General features: G+C 40.9%; 2 protein-coding genes across 5 annotated transcripts in view; one reads left to right on the plus strand and one right to left on the minus strand.

Moving 5' to 3' along the window:
* Positions 1-10,192, minus strand: part of aida (axin interactor, dorsalization associated) — a 30,436-nt gene extending 20,244 nt beyond the window's left edge. For both annotated transcript variants that reach the window (XM_028820942.2, XM_028820941.2), the window contains exon 1: positions 9,909-10,192. In XM_028820942.2, coding sequence (XP_028676775.1) covers positions 9,909-10,015 — 107 coding nt within the window. In that variant the 5' untranslated portion in view covers positions 10,016-10,192. The remainder of the gene's footprint in view (positions 1-9,908) is intronic.
* A 412-nt stretch (positions 10,193-10,604) lies between these two features.
* Positions 10,605-16,113, plus strand: part of brox (BRO1 domain and CAAX motif containing) — a 445,085-nt gene continuing 439,576 nt past the window's right edge. For 2 of the 3 annotated variants that reach the window (XR_007933582.1, XM_028820939.2), the window contains exon 1: positions 14,958-15,116. The gene's annotated coding sequence lies outside the window, so the exon portion shown is untranslated. Of the gene's footprint in view, positions 10,699-14,957; positions 15,117-16,113 lie in introns of those variants that run through there. The other variant, XM_028820940.2, reaches the window with a different exon arrangement.

The raw sequence follows: 16,113 nt of genomic DNA on the forward strand, positions 1-16,113 counted from the left end.
TTAAAAATAAAAATGTAAGTGTCGTATTTTTGAACGGGCGTATAAGTCGGGGTTTGATTTTATGATCAATTTGTCGGGTTTCAAGACCCAACTTATACGTGAGCATATACGGTATATTCAGGATTCATAATATGAATTGAAAGCAGTGCTCTTGTGTTCCGACACACAGCCAGCTTCTGTCTACAGTCGATAAGTCTCCTAAAAAGACCCCTCTCAGACCTATATGTGGGTGTCACGTGTCCAGAAAGCACGTTTAAAAAATAAACACAGCATGACGGAAGAGAAAAACTTTTCTGCAGCGTAAGGTTATACATCGGCATTCGACAGCATCAATGGATGAAAGGTAAGCGTGAGCGGTGCGTTGTCGCAGGTGCTCTCTGCTGTTCATCGTTACAACGATGGTGAAGGAGTCGACTGTAAGCTTCAAAGAATTGGCAGCCATATTCAGAACAAAATGAACTGCAAAATATGTGTTTGAAGTAAATGGCGTGTCACACGCTGTTAAGAGAGCGGATAACAAAGAGCCACAGGACACGCAGATTTCAGTGCTCAAAACACCTGAAATAACAAATCTGCCAAACGACACCAGCAGATGCACAGAGGGGGCTGAATGACATCCACCTTCTGCCTGCACGTCTAACAAATAACTAAAGAAACGTAACATGACAGTCTAACTGAAAATGCAAACACGCCGTGACATAATAACCACAGCGTGTTAACATGCTGAGTACCCACAGACCACAATGCATATCTACTGGGAACTCTATTTGCTGTCACAATAGTTAAAATGACAGAAAGATATCGAGGCACATGCGTGGAGCCCAGTAGCTGCGCTGGTCTATGTGTATGTCTGTTTGTCTGTACCCACTGTCTCAGTGGGCGTCCAGATAAGTTGCCCCCCACATTTCGTCCCCGGTAATTCCTCCCCCATTATATTTTGCCCCCGTATTTATGTACATATCTATAATTGCAATTAAAAATTTAATAAACCTTACCCAACATTGAATATAAAAATAGTTCACTCAGATAGTGTTCTTATACCACTCACAGATCGACGTGTTCCACTGAACATAGTATGCGTTATGCCTCCATAAAAGGTGAGTATTGTACTTCAAATGTAATCCGTGTTATGGGATATAGTACTGTATAATTGTACTGGATTTCGCGCATTTTTCTGCCAGCACTAAGACGTGCGTTTACGGTTTTTGCCGCCTGATTATCGGTGGTGCGTGGCCGTGTTGAAGAACCATCAGCACCTCGCAGACAGTGCAATATCAAAACTGTTGCGTTACCCACACACACTGCATCGTGTATTACTTTCTCACTGAAAGCGTTATTTTTGCATCATGACGGTAATCCAGGCAATCAGAGAAACAAGAAGCATGCTGCTATTTTTTATTAGAATCGAAGGAATAGCCCAAAATTTTGAAAATCGTAATGTAATTGCGGTGGGCTGGCGCCCTGCCCGGGGTTTGTTTCCTGCCTTGTGCCCTGTGTTGGCTGGGATTGGCTCCAGCAGACCCCCCGTGACCCTGTAGTTAGGATATAGCGGGTTGGATAATGGATGGATGGATAATGTAATTGATTACTTTAGAGACATCGCATACAACTTTGAGTTCTAATCAATAATTTCCATTCATCCATTTTCCAACCCGCTGAATCCGAACACAGGGTCACGGGGGTCTGCTGGAGCCAGTCCCAGCCAACACAGGGCACAAGGCAGGAACCAGTCCCGGGCAGGGCGCCAACCCACTGCAGTAATCAATAATTTTATAAACGGAAATTATTTTTTGTGAACATTAAAATTACAAAGATACTAATTTAGTACATAATTGTATGTCACGTATGTTTTTTCACAACAGCATGTGATATTAATTTTTGTAAAATCGTTTGGATTCGTTTAATTGAAACAAAAATGTATGTATGTTTACAGAGCGTTTCATTTAAGTGATGCACTATTGCTAACTATTTAGCGTTTTGCTACAAAAATGTTTAAATTAGGAAAGTCAGTTTTGAATGCTGAGAACGATTATTCACTTTATTTTTTCTAGAAACTTACAACACTCAAAACGTCTGGGTATTAGAGGTTATGGGGGTGGGGGTGAAATGTGAGAGGCGAAATTTCCGTAAACCGTCTCAGTGCACATTCAATATGAAACTTCAGTTACCTTGTGCTACTGAGCTCCTGAATGGATAACAGCAATTTTAGCTTTTCATTTTCTCTCAGGACTTTTCTTCAGTTTCTTTTGCTCTCTCCCTGAAACCCTGGCACTGGTTTAAAATGCACGGACTGGAAAGTTTGGGTTTGTTTTAGGGAGAGGCCCTGTGGGCGGAGTCTTGGCAGCGCAGGATTTCATTGCTCTTCGCTGCACACTTTTTCACTGGTTGTCTCGCCTTGAGAATCGCGTTTGGCCCTGCAAGTGAAAAGTCCCCCTTGCTACAAACTGCAGGTCAGAAATCTTGTGAGATCACAGCTGTATAAACTGACAAGAGTAACATTCGGGGAAATTCAAACATGCTGTGTGTAATATTTAAATAAATGGAGCGGAGGTGGAAAGGTTTCAGATTTAATAACCAGGTATAACAGCATATGCTAATGTGATGAAAAGTGCAGCAGGAACTCGTTTTCACATCAAAGTGCCAACCCCGGTTATAACCACGTAACGTAAGCTCCACTGATGACACGGAGATTAAATACAAGGAAATGCATGGAGACAAATCATTTTCCCCTGCAAGTTCCAAAGCGAATGCACAATCAGGAAAGGAAACTTTCAGCATGCAAATCCAAGAACACCACTTCACCTGCTAGTGGGAAGATCCTCCATGCAGTAAGAAGTTAAAAATAACTCCACTCCATGCAAAACACATCGACTGAAAAGCCTCCCTTTGGAAAAAAAAAAACAAACACATCAGTCCTTTGTGCCAATGCGGAGTTTCCAAGGACTACCCGGCGTCTTTGTGGGCCTTCTGCCACAGGCCAAGGAACGCAGATTAGATTAACTAAACTCTGAGCTATCTTTGTGTGTGTGTGTGTGTGTGTGTGTCCTGCAAAGTGGCACCCTATCCATGGCCTTCTGACCTTGCATTCAGTGTTACTGCGACAGGCCTCTCCTTCCATGATCTGCATAGGCAGGTTAGAAAATGGATGGATGAACAACTGTAACTCACTTCAGTTACCTGTAAAACAAGAACGCAAAGACCTGGGCTTTGCAAGGTGTTGTTATTTTCCAGTGTTCCCTCTCTCTTATCATTTTTAAATTCCCTTTTTACTTTCTCGTATACGAAGTATTGGGAAAGTATTGTAAACGACCGAAAATTTGATGTCAAGACTTTGATGAATTTCGACATTTTAGACCTCCCTGACTTTCTTGTATACAAAGTATAGGATAAGTATTGGAATCCGCCAAAAATTACACTTTGAGATTTTGATGAATCTCGACATTTTAGACCTCCTTGAGTCCGAAAATACCATTTTTCGAATCATGTCTGTGTGTATATAAAAACGATAACTTTTGAGTTCACTTTCACTCAGGTCAATCAAATTTTGCATACAAGTATTCGGTACAAATGTAGATTTCTATCAACTTTTGAGCTATTTCCGCTAACCAGAAGTGGTGCTTTACCTTTTATTCATGCAGCTTCAGAGTCTGATTTATTCATCTTTACTTTTAGAATAACTGCTCAATATATTATTAATTTGACTTGTTGTTGATGGTTCTTTAATGTACATAATATATAAATATAATCCTTGTCTTGCGGTTTACTCCTCGAATATCCATCCTCACATCTGAGTATACGAGAAAGTCTCGGGGAGACCACTCCTGATTTTTAAACTAGGAGAGGCTACAAATTAAACGGGGTGCAAATCATAGCTGATTGGTCATCTTGTCACACCCTAAAACCGTGTGTTGTCTGAACTTGGGATATACTTGGAAACAAAGAACAACATTTTTCCATCCGAGTGTGTGTTTTGGAAAAGCACAATCATTTTCCTATTTTATTAAGTAAAATCATCAGGGACTTTTAAGTAAAAGGTGTAATTCCATATTAAACTTTAAGCCCTTTCCATTATAATATTTTTAACAATTGCATCTGTCATACACATTCAATTACAAGACATATTAAATGTTATACCATCATCATTGTCATTTTTGCTTATATACATCTTATGGAAAGATAATTGATTTAAAATAACCTCATACTGTAATATTATTGTGTAATGCAGTTTACGTTAGCCATCTGAAATAATAAACCGACACCCTTAGGGCTCAAGAGCAACCTATTAGTATATGGTTCTAAAATTCTGTAAATTTCAAGGAACCAAGATCAACCTCAGCATTCAGTAATATGATGAAATTTGAATCACCGTCAGCAAAACGGCACCACATAATTTGACTTTTCATCTTGCGATCCTTCAATGACTTCAAACATTCAGCACAGTTAAGGGTGCAGAAACAGAAGCGGCCTGAATACTTTCTAAATCTACTGTTAAAATTCAAGAAAATATCTGTACTGTGGTTATTATTAAATACAAATAATGAGATGCTAATACATGTTATGTACAGCATGAATTATCTACAAAGAAATTCATTTTCTGTAATAATGATGTTGCTGTGAATTTATGTAGATTATTTATTTCCAAGAACATAACAGTGCATGAACTGTATATGAAACTTCAAGTATATCAAAATAAATAGGCCTTTCTCAGAAAGAGAAGATTGCAGCACACAAATAGTCCCCCATCTGCAGATTTCTGACATTTAGTAATCCGTTTGTGCCATCTCCTACTGGAGAACTGTGACAGAATGCCTGATTAAAAACTGTACACCAGATTTACATTAGCTGTGCATAATGCATTTTAGTAGATTAAGTCATTATTTATCTTTGGGTATGATTGCAGCAAGTGAGACTTGCTCTTTGATTATTGAATGCCACAAAAATTCAAAGTATGAGAAGAGAAATGGAGCCGCCAAGTGTGGCAAAAGACCACCTGATAGCCACCCTCTACTGTTTTGTTCACCGCTCTATGCTCCCTCTCACTGACCAGAAGTCAATAATTGTACATGGCATATAGCAGCATTCAGAAGTTTGGAATCACCCACAAATGTCTATGTTTTTGACAGAAACAGATACTTTTCAAATGAAAATATCGTCAAAGTAATTTAGAAATACACCCAGGACTAAACGACTATAAGATTTTCCTCCTTAAAATCTACACTCTCTCTATAAAATCCTAACCCTAAAAGTGCAACGATTTTCTGTCACTTTTTTTGTCACGCTTTAAATCGGGCTTATTTTAAAACCTACATACCGTATTTACTCATGTACCATGCGCCCCTGTGTAAGACACGCACCCTAATTTTTACAAAGAAAATCGCGAAAAAAATGTACCCCGTGTACGATGCGCGTTGTGATTGTATAGGAAGTGTTTAGGGCACGTTTTCTGCTAAATGCCCTTCTGTTTTTTTTGCATGACGAAAGAGCGAGCGAGAGAGAGAGAGAAAGTGTGCGAGCGAGCCCAAGCAGAAGTAGTACACATTACAGAAAACAATTTACTTGTGTATGATGCGCACCTGATTATCTAATGCTAATTTTCGGGAGTACACGTGTAAATACGGTATATATGTTTGGTATCATTCTTTTCAGAATTTATCAGACTTTAATGTGATGTTGTTAGATTTTCAGATTCTTATTCCGTTTTTTTAAATTATAAACTAAAAAATATCAAGAACTCATGGACTGCGAGACAAGATTTTGTGCCAAGAGATTTAACCAGGCCTGGAGCTGGAAATAAAAGACAAAGAGTAGGACAGCAACTGTAGAGGCTTTTAAATGTTCAAAGCGCCATGCGAGATGCAGATCACATGGCACGGCAGCAGCAGCTGATCGAGCAAAGAGGAGGTAAAAAAAAATAAAATGGTTATTTGTTTCCCATTGTATCAGCGTTTAAGAGGGGATTTCAGAGGAGCGGCCGCGTCTCCATGGGGTGTGTTCAGCCCCTACCCCTTTCACAACGTGAGCTGCAGAGATGCGAAGTGTCTGGTGCATAGTGCAGGCCTTTATCCCCTAGTTAAGTAATAACATTCATTATGTGAATGTGAATACCTGCACCCTACTTTACACTTACACCACTACATGATTTTTTTGCACCTTTACAAATTTTCCCCAATCAAAGTTAACGGTAGAAACTGACACTGCTTAGAATAAAAGTCACTTACAAGTTACAAATAGCTGGCATTCCGCGATTACAAAGGTACACTTTTGTTTTCCTGTCATGCCTTTTGGTGTCTCCATTTTTTTCACATTTAACCATGTGTGTGAATGAGAGGGAGGTCAGAGGAATGGTGAGGATGCAGGGAGTAGAGTTGGCGAAGGTGGAGGAGTTTAAATACTTGGGATCAACAGTACAGAGTAATGGGGATTGTGGAAGAGAAGTGAAAAAAATGAGAGTGCAAGCAGGGTGGAGTGGGTGGAGAAGAGTGTCAGGAGTGATTTGTGACAGACGGGTATCAGCAAGAGTGACAGGGAAGGTCTACAGGACGGTAGTGAGACTAGCGATGTTATATGGGCTGGAGACGGTGGCAGAGTTAAAGATGCGAAGATTTGCATTGGGGGTGACGAGGATGGACAGGATTAGAAATGAGGACATTAAAGGGTCAGCTCAGGTGGGACGGTTGGGAGACAAAGTCAGAGGCGAGATTGCGTTGGTGTGGACATGTGCAGAGGAGAGATGACGGGTATATTGGGAGATGGTGCTAAGGATAGAGCTGCCAGGGAAGAGGAAAAGAGGAAGGCCTAAGAGAAGGTTTATGGATGTGGTGAGAGAGGACATGCAGGTGATGGGGGTGTGACAGAACAAGATGACAAGGACAGAAAGATATGGAAGAAGATGATCCGCTGTGGCAACCCCTAATGGGAGCAGTCGAAAGAAGAAGAAGAAGAACCAGAGCGTTTACCCAAACCAATTTACAAATATTAAAAGTAAGTAATTCCCTCTCTCTTAAATTGACCTCTCCATTCATGATCATCCAGCCTTAAGGTTGATGCTGCCGGGATCACCCCCTTCCTTCACAACTCTTACATGAATTAAGTAGATTCAGTAATGGATCTACACTTCCACTTCTTCAACTGGCACACAGACAAGGTAGAAGACTCCACACGTTAATTTAGTTCTAGTGACTGGCGATCCTGTAAAGCACAAGGCCAAACTCTAATCTTCATAGATCTTATTTACATATTTTTACTATTCCGTGGACTGTGATGTTTGCCGATGACATTGTGATCTGTAGCGATAGTAGGGAGCAGGTTGAGGAGACCCTGGAGAGGTGGAGGTATAAAAGGAGAGGAATGAAGGTCAGTAGGACCACCAGGACAGAATTCATGTGTGTGAATGACAGGGAGGTCAGTGGAATGGTGAGGATGAGGGGAGTAGAGTTGGTGAAGGTGGAGGAGTTTAAATACTTGGGATCAACAGTACAGAGTAAAAGGGAGAGTGGAAGAGAAGTGAAGAAGAGAGTGCAGGCAGGGAAGAGTGACAGGAGTGATTTGTGACAGATGGTTATCAGCAAGAGTGAAAGGGAAGGTCTACAGGACAGTAGTGAGACCAGCTATGTTATATGGGTTGGAGACGGTGGCATAGGACACAGAGCTGGAGGTGTCAGAGTTAAAGATGCTAAGATTTGCATTGGGTGTGACGAGGATGGACAGGATTAGAAATGAGGACATTAGAGGCTCAGCTCAGGTGGGACGGTTGGGAGACAAAGTCAGAGAGACGAGATTGCGTTGGTGTGGACATGTGCAGAGGAGAGATGACGGGTATATTGGGAGATGGTGCTAAGGATAGAGCTGGCATGCAAGAGGAGAAAGGAAAACTCTAAGAGAAGATTAATGGATGTGGTGAGAGAGGACATGCAGATGATGGGTGTAACAGAACAAGATGCAGAGAACAGGAAGATATGGAAGAAGATGATCCGATATGGCGACCCCTAACGGGAGCAGCCAAAAGAAGAAGAAGAATAAGAAGATTAAAGTGCTATTCTGCTGACCAGGCTCTCTTTCTCATGGGTGGTGGTCGATTTGTGTCAAACCAGTTTTGTTAAACTTGACTTGCATGTATGGAGTGTTTTTTGATTTTAATAAATCAAAATATTGATAAATAAATAAATAATAATAATAATGCTTAATTAAGCATTTTGCTTAAATCGAAGAAGAAAAAAAGACAGCTGTCACTCATTGATGCAAAATACCTTCCACCACATCTACAGCAAAATATAGAGCCACTCAGACCCAAATGAATCTCAAATATTCTTCAAGCCACCATGGGGAAATGGAGTCAAAAGAACAAACATAGCTGGTATAATAATTATAAAAATAACAATTAATTACAGACTATGACCTTCACCAGGAAAAGCAGATGGGACGAGATCAATTATATTTATATGGTGCTTTTGTAGCCCACTCAAAATGCTTAACATAGCCAGTAGGCCACTGGCACTTGAGCCATCTCCAATATGTAGCCATTCTGGCACCAGCACACTCGCCACACATTAGCCATTAGATGGAGAAGGGTTGCAAGAGATAGTTAGCCAATAAGGGACAGGGTACAATTAGGAAGCCAGAACGATTAGCCCGTGGTGGGCAATTTAGCCAGGACATCGGGAAACACCCTACTCTTTTTGAACGTTGCCCTCCCAGGGAACTTTTATGACCACAGAAAGCCAGAACCTTGGTTTTACATCTCATCTGAAGGACCTCACCATTTTTAAAGCACATTGCACCAGTTACTGTACTGGAATTCACACACAGACCACAAGGTAAGAGACCCCTGATCAGGGCCGGATTTTCCTATAGGCTAACTAGGCTTCAGCCTAGGGCCTCAAGATCAAGAGGGGCCTACATTCAAATTGTTAGCAAAATTTTATTATCTCTCATGTAATTTACAAACTTAAAAATGGAAGGTGAAAGGGCCTCATAAGTGGAATAGCCTAGGACCTCTTTTCATATAAATCCGGCCCTGCCCCTGATGGTCCTTCCAAGCTTCTCCTAGAATGGTCACTTTTCCAAGTACAGTGCTTAACTACTAGTGGATTCTGAAGGTTTAGATTTCATACAGTACCACCCAGAACTGAATTATTTACGGGATGTTATGCACACGCAGGAAAGCAGCAATGAATCACACAGATAGACAGGTAGATGAGGTGATAAATGGATCCGCGTTCGTGTACAAATGGAATTTGGAGATGCTGAATGCAGTGTGAAAGCAACCTATCAAACCCAACTTTATACACACAAGGATACGTGATTAAAAAATTAAATTCTTAATAGTTCTTTCTTAAATACATAGATCATGAAATTAAAAGTTTCTTCCCTCGTAGAGGAGCCAACAACTTCCAGATCTCAGTCGTGGAGGCAACAAACCGAACAGATCCCGTGTAACCAACGTCAACAAGAGCCCATTGTGGCGGAATCACATCCCGCAAGGACTCTCCACCCAAAACAATAAGGGAGGGTGTGGCGGAGGAAATCACATCGCCGGGGGGGGGGGGGGGGGGGGGGTCAGCGAGGGGGACGCGCTCTCTCAAAGTCTCCCCAAACATTCATCTGCCACGCTGATCGACAGAAAGGAGAAGCGAGCGGGTGCCAACGCGAGATGCCAGCTGACACAGACGCCCTGCCAGATACAGCTGGAATCAACCGCACGACTTCACGATCGGTCCGAATGGACTTCATTACTCTAGCGGAAAGTTGCATAAAAAGCGACCAGCGCCCCTAAAAAAAACGACACCCTCTCGCCGACACTTTGCACTAAAACACAAACTTACGAACGCGACCTTTCCGGATTTTTAAAAGTGATTTCTATTTGCTTTCTTGTAGTAGTAAGGTACATATGAAAACAGTTGGCAACTTACATTTGGTATTCATCTATTGCCTCCACTAACTGTCCCCAGGAATCAAAGTCTGTGCCTTTCTTAAAACTGGCGTGCCATTTCTGGATGGTCTTACTGATTTCTGTCATCTTACACGCTCCTTAGCTGGTGGGTTCACGATCTCGCTGAGGCTTGCATTACATCATACAACTCTTTTATTTGCCTCTCTTCATAATTGGGATTTCAGGTAACAAGCACTCGGCGTAACCGGTGCAACCAACACCCCATACTGACCAAGCCCATCTGTCCGCTCAGACAAACCTCGGCGAGGGGAAGTCCCGCCCTCTCCTGGTAGCCCGAAGCCTTGGGAACGCCCCTTTAAAGGAGACGCAGGGCGCGCCAAGTAAGCACAGGGAGGCGGGAAGTAAGCAGCGCGCGGCCCGTCAGTCAGTCAGTCAGTCAGGCAACCGCTCGAATGTCTCGGTGGGCTTTGGACTGCAAGGTCAACGTGTTGGCAACAGCGCGTAAAAGTCTGGTGGGCTCTTTTATTTAACCTGTCAGTTCTGTTGGGGGAAAAAGCTTGAAATATGGCAGAAATGGTGAACATTCTTTGTTTTAACTAACTTTTGTGTTTTTCTATTTAATAGTTTTAGAAATCGCTTGCTAATCGTTACAGGCTCACAAATGAATTTTAAATAATTTACGTTATTTAATATTCTTTTACTGAAATAGACTTTTATCTGGACGAAGTTTGGTTGCTGCCTTTCCCAAATGTTGCTGACCTCTCATTACCCTGTAACTGGATTAAGTGCGTTTGAAATTGGATAAATAGGTACAGTAATATGCTTTTATCCTAAATAATGTTTTTTTATGTTGTAAAATATTTACCAAAACTTTGCATGAAAATTGCTCATATGACTCAGTCCTGCAATTAAGTAAATGGTGAGACAGAGTGTAGGAGTCAGGTGGAGAATCTTGTTTCATGGTACAGAACAGACAGACAGACAGCAGTTTAACATCCGCAGAACCAAGGAACTGCTTATGGACTTTCACTTCACTAAAGAGCCTCTACGCCTGCTCACCATTCAGGGAGTGCATGCAGATGTGGGTCGCTCCTCAAGGTAAATGGGGGTCCACATCAGTGATGGGATGGGCTGGTTTCATAGCACAGGGGATCTAGAGAAGAAAAGGCAGAGCAGACTGCATTCCTTTAATGTGGGTAGTGACCTCCTTCACCTCTTCTACAACTCTGTGATGGGCACTGCTGTTTTCTACACTGTGGTGCGCCGAGTGTAGCAGAAGAGGAGAGAATTGAAACAAAACTGAGTGCCATTTTGAACAATGCTTCACATTCTCTCTGTGACACACCAACACTGAGGACTTTCAGCCAATAAACCACTCAGCAGAAGTGTGTCAAGAAACACAACTGGGGGTCCTTTATGCCAACAGCAATATAATAATAATAATAATAATAACATTTATTTGTATAGCACATTTTCATACAAAAAAGTAGCTCAAAGTCCTTTACATAATGAAGAACAGTAACTAATAATAAAAAAATATATATAACAACATAAGAAATTAAAATAAGACAATATTAGTTAACATAAAAAAAAAAGAAGGGCGGCACGGTGACGCAGTGGTAGCGCTGCTGCCTCGCAGTTAGGAGACGTGGGTTCGCTTCCCGGGTCCTCCCTGCGTGGAGTTTGCATGTTCTCCCCATGTCTGCGTGGGTTTCCTCTCACAGTCCAAAGACATGCAGGTTAGATGTAGTGGTAACTCTAAATTGTCCCCTAGTGTGTGCTTGGTGTGTGGGTGTGTTTGTGTGTGTCCTGTGGTGGGTTGGCACCCTGCCCGGGATTGGTTCCCGCCTTGTGCCCTGTGTTGGCTGGGATTGGCTCCAGCAGACCCCCATGACCCTGTGTTTGGATTCAGCGGGTTGGAAAATGGATGGATGGATGGATAAAAAAAAGAGTAAGGTCCGATGGCCAGGGTGGACAGAAAAAACAAACAAAAAAAAAAACTACAGACAGCTGGAGAAAAAAATAAAATCTGCAGGGGTTCCAGACCACGAGATCGCCCAGTCCCCTCTGGGCATTCTACCTAACATAAATGAAATAGTCCTCTTGTGTCTAGGGTTCTCATGGAAGGACTTGATGATGATGGACATGCAGACTTCTGGCTTTTAATTCTTCACTGTTGGAACATCACAGCGTTTTGAGTAGATGGTGGTGGCTTTCCACCACCAAAAGGACACCGGAAAAAGAAACAGAAGAGAGAATAGGGGTAAGTACAGATTTTAGAGCTACTATGGATAGTTATTATAATGAATTGGATATACAGAGTATCAGGATTAAATTACAGTGAAGGTATGAGAAGGCCATGTTACAGTAATGTGTTTTCAGCAGTTTTTTAAAGTGCTCCACTGTATCAGCCTGGTGAATTCCTATTGGCAGGCTATTCCAGATTTTAGGTGCATAACAGCAGAAGGTCACCCGCCCGCCTCACCACTTCTTTTAAGTTTTGCTCTCAGAATTCTAAGGAGACACTCATTTGAGGATCTGAGATAACGATTTGGAATATAACATGGGATGAGATTATTTAAGTCTTTATAAACCATAAGCAGAATTTTAAAGTCAATCCTGAATGACACAGGTAACCAGTGTAGTGACATCAAAACTGGAGAGATGTGCTCGGATTTTCTTTTCCTAGTTAGGATTCTAGCAGCTGCATTCTGCACTAGTTGCAAACGATTGATGTCTTTTTGGGTAGTCCTGAGAGGAGTGCGTTACAGTAATCTAGTCGACTGAAAACAAATGTGTGAACTCATTTCTCAGCATCTTTCAATGATATGAGGTCTGACTTTTGCTATTTTCTTAAGTGAAAAAATGCTGTCCTAGTGATCTGATTAATATGCAATTTAAAATTCAGATTACAGTCAACAGTTACCCCTAAGCTTTTTACCTCCGTCTTGACTTTTAATCCTAATATATCAAGTTTATTTCTAATAGCCTCATTGTATCCATTATTGCCAATCACTAAGATTTCAGTTTTCTCTTTATTTAGCTTGAGAAAGTTACTATTCACTGCGGTGGGTTGGCACCCTGCCCAGGATTGTTTCCTGCCTTGTGCCCTGTGTTGGCTGGGATTGGCTCCAGCAGACCTCCGTGACCCTGTGTTTGGATTCAGCGGGTTGGAAAATGGATGGATGGAAGTTACTATTCATCCGTTCAGAAATACAAGTAAGATATTGTGTTAGTGAATCAAGAGAATCGGGGTCATCAGGTGCTATTGATAAATACAGCTGTGTGTCATCAGCATAGCTGTGGCAGCTCACATTGTTCCCTGAGATAATCTGACCTAATGGAAGTATGTAGATTGAGAAGAGCAGCGGACCCAGGATAGAGCCTTGTGGAACACCATATAGGATATCATGTGTCTTTGAGTTGTAATTACCACAACTAACAAAGAATTTTCTCCCTGCCAGATAGGATTCAAACCAATTTAAGACCCTGCCAGAGAGGCCCACCCATTGACTAAGGCGATTTCTAAGAATATTATGATCAATGGTGTCAAATATGGCACTCAGATCTAAGAGGATGAGAAAGGATAAATGGCCTCTGTCTGCATTTACCTGCAAGTCATTTACTACATTAACGAGTATGAATGTATAGTGCTTCGCTGGGACTGAAACTGCCAAGTCAGAAGTCTTCTTTCTTTTTAGTCATTCTGGAGTGTGAGTATCCTATCTATCTATCTATCTATCTATCTATCTATCTATCTATCTATCTATCTATCTATCTATCTATCTATCTATCTATCTATCTATCTATCTATCTATCTATTATATAGTGACTTCTGTCTATCTATTAACTTCTATCTATTATTAGATAGACAGAAGTCACTACAACTACTCTATCTATTATTAGATAGATAGAGCAGTTGGCAGGATTAGATAGATAGACAGAAGTCACTATGTAACAGATAGAGACATCTGTCGACTTCTATCTAGCATATAGTGCATTTTCTGTCTATCTATCTATTATACACTTGGTGTACACTTGCACTTTGCAGTTGTATTACATTATTTTCTCATTATTATGACCAGGCCATTTTGTGTTCTGTTCCGTGCCAGTTCGATGCCCGTGTAGAGCCCTAGGCAACTTTCAAACAAACAAACAGACAAAAAAAAAAAAGTACAAACAATAGATGTATAAACCACAGTTGCCTTCAACTAATCCAATAGATCAAAGTAATGTTACATTAAACATGTGTGATGTACATGCAAGGTAATTATAAATAATATACTAATAAATATTTTACGCAGGTGATTTGTGACAAATGCACAACTACAGAGGGTAAGAATAAACGAAAAAGCACAGTTACCTCTGCATTATATCACTTAAACATAACACAATCATTGCAGAACTATCACAACTTACATTAAACACAATTTAGGCGCTGGCCTGACATTGAGAGATTTTGTATTTACAGGGAGACCCCTGAGACAGCTGTTTGTTTGAGAGTGACAATAGATACTGTAAAAGTAAAGTAAAATACATCGACATGGTTGTCCCATTACCGTTTAATTCTTCTATTACTGACCCTTTTGTATTGTGTATATTGTATACGGCTATATGTGTCGCACGGCAAGAAAACGTTATATTTATTTAATTTTTTATATTGTGTTTTTGTCAACTGTTTTAAAGAGCCCTGCAAGTACTAATCTTGCTGTGCAGTGCGCACGTGCCAATAGACTTGACGTTAATATATTGCAGAACCGACATAACCTACAATTTTATGTTCTGAGCCCTGACTAGTTTTCACATCTTTTATACACTTCCATTTGGATACAAGAATGCTAATATGTGCACTCGATCGTCGCGGTAGTGGGTTAAAGTGCGTGGGCGGACTTTATTGAAAAGTAAACAGTCATTGGTGACTCCTGTTGTCAATTTTACTGAAACTCCGCCTCCCGTGCAGTCGTCAGGCTAGATTGATCCAATGATCACGCCCAGCCCTTAGCGCTCGACGTAACCGTAAACAGTGCCCAGCCGTGGCACGCACGTGGGCGTGGAAGACAAAAAAAATGCTAACCTCTCCAATCAGAGTGGGCGAAGATGACGTCGTTGTTTTGTGACCAACCGAGCGACAGAAAAGACCGCGGCGACCTCCTTCTGCTAAGGAATACCGGAAACGGTTCGGTTATATGCATCGACTTCCTTGACAGATCGGCGAGAGGAAAGCTGGGTAATGTTTATGTTTTAGCATCTTGAGTTGTGTTGGTGTTATTTTTTCATTATATAGTACAGAGTATTATTTACACGACTTGTATACAAATCGTTATTTATCCCTGCGTGTTTCGTTGTTAGTAAAAACATAGAACTAAGTGTGATTTTGAAGTTGGCCACCGATAGTCGGAACACATTCAGTGAATGTTTAATGTGGACAGTGTGGCTAATCATACCTGAGCGTGTTGTTCTTCATTTCAGGTCTAAAAATGTATTACTTGCGACGAGCTGAGAGTAATCAAACTCCGCAGACTTCAACAAATTGACTTGCACAGATTTAAACGGCCTGTGTCCGAAAACGACTTTTTTTATGTGTATTTGGGGTTTGTTTGAATATCTTTTACGTAGCATGACGTCGTAATGTTGTAAATTTCCCGGTCTTTAATAAAATAAACATTGTGTTTTGTGGTATACATAATAAAATACCATAAAATCCAGAAATTAAGGTGATCAAATCAAATAAAGTTTGTTTTTCACATACATATATACACATGACCGTATATAGTGCAATGTGTAGTTGCAAGACTGTGCATTAGAAAAAAATTAAAAAGATATATAGTAAAAACTATCACTATGTACAATGAACACATTATGTTCACATTATAAAATATTTAATAGATAATATTGCAGAGTCCTCATTTCTGAAACTGTCCTCCCACTCGTCTCGAGTGCTGTGCCTCTCTTGTTTCCCCCAAAGCCCCCTCACAATCACAATCAACTCCTTCTATGCTTAGACAATGTATTGTGTGAAATGAAGCCGGAAATTATTTTCATAAACAAATTAATTTGCTCTCAAGATTTTTATCTTTGCTATGATTTTCATATGTATACCCTATCTAATAGATTGTCATTTTTAATTTGCTCTTGTTCTGTTAGAGCAGAGGTTCTCCAATTCAGTCCAGGGGACCCCCAGCGGAAGCAGGTTTTTATTCCAACCAACCCCTGTTTTTATTTGA

This window comes from Erpetoichthys calabaricus, chromosome 15, assembly GCF_900747795.2.
Source record: "Erpetoichthys calabaricus chromosome 15, fErpCal1.3, whole genome shotgun sequence".
NCBI classification, from domain to species: domain Eukaryota; kingdom Metazoa; phylum Chordata; class Cladistia; order Polypteriformes; family Polypteridae; genus Erpetoichthys; species Erpetoichthys calabaricus.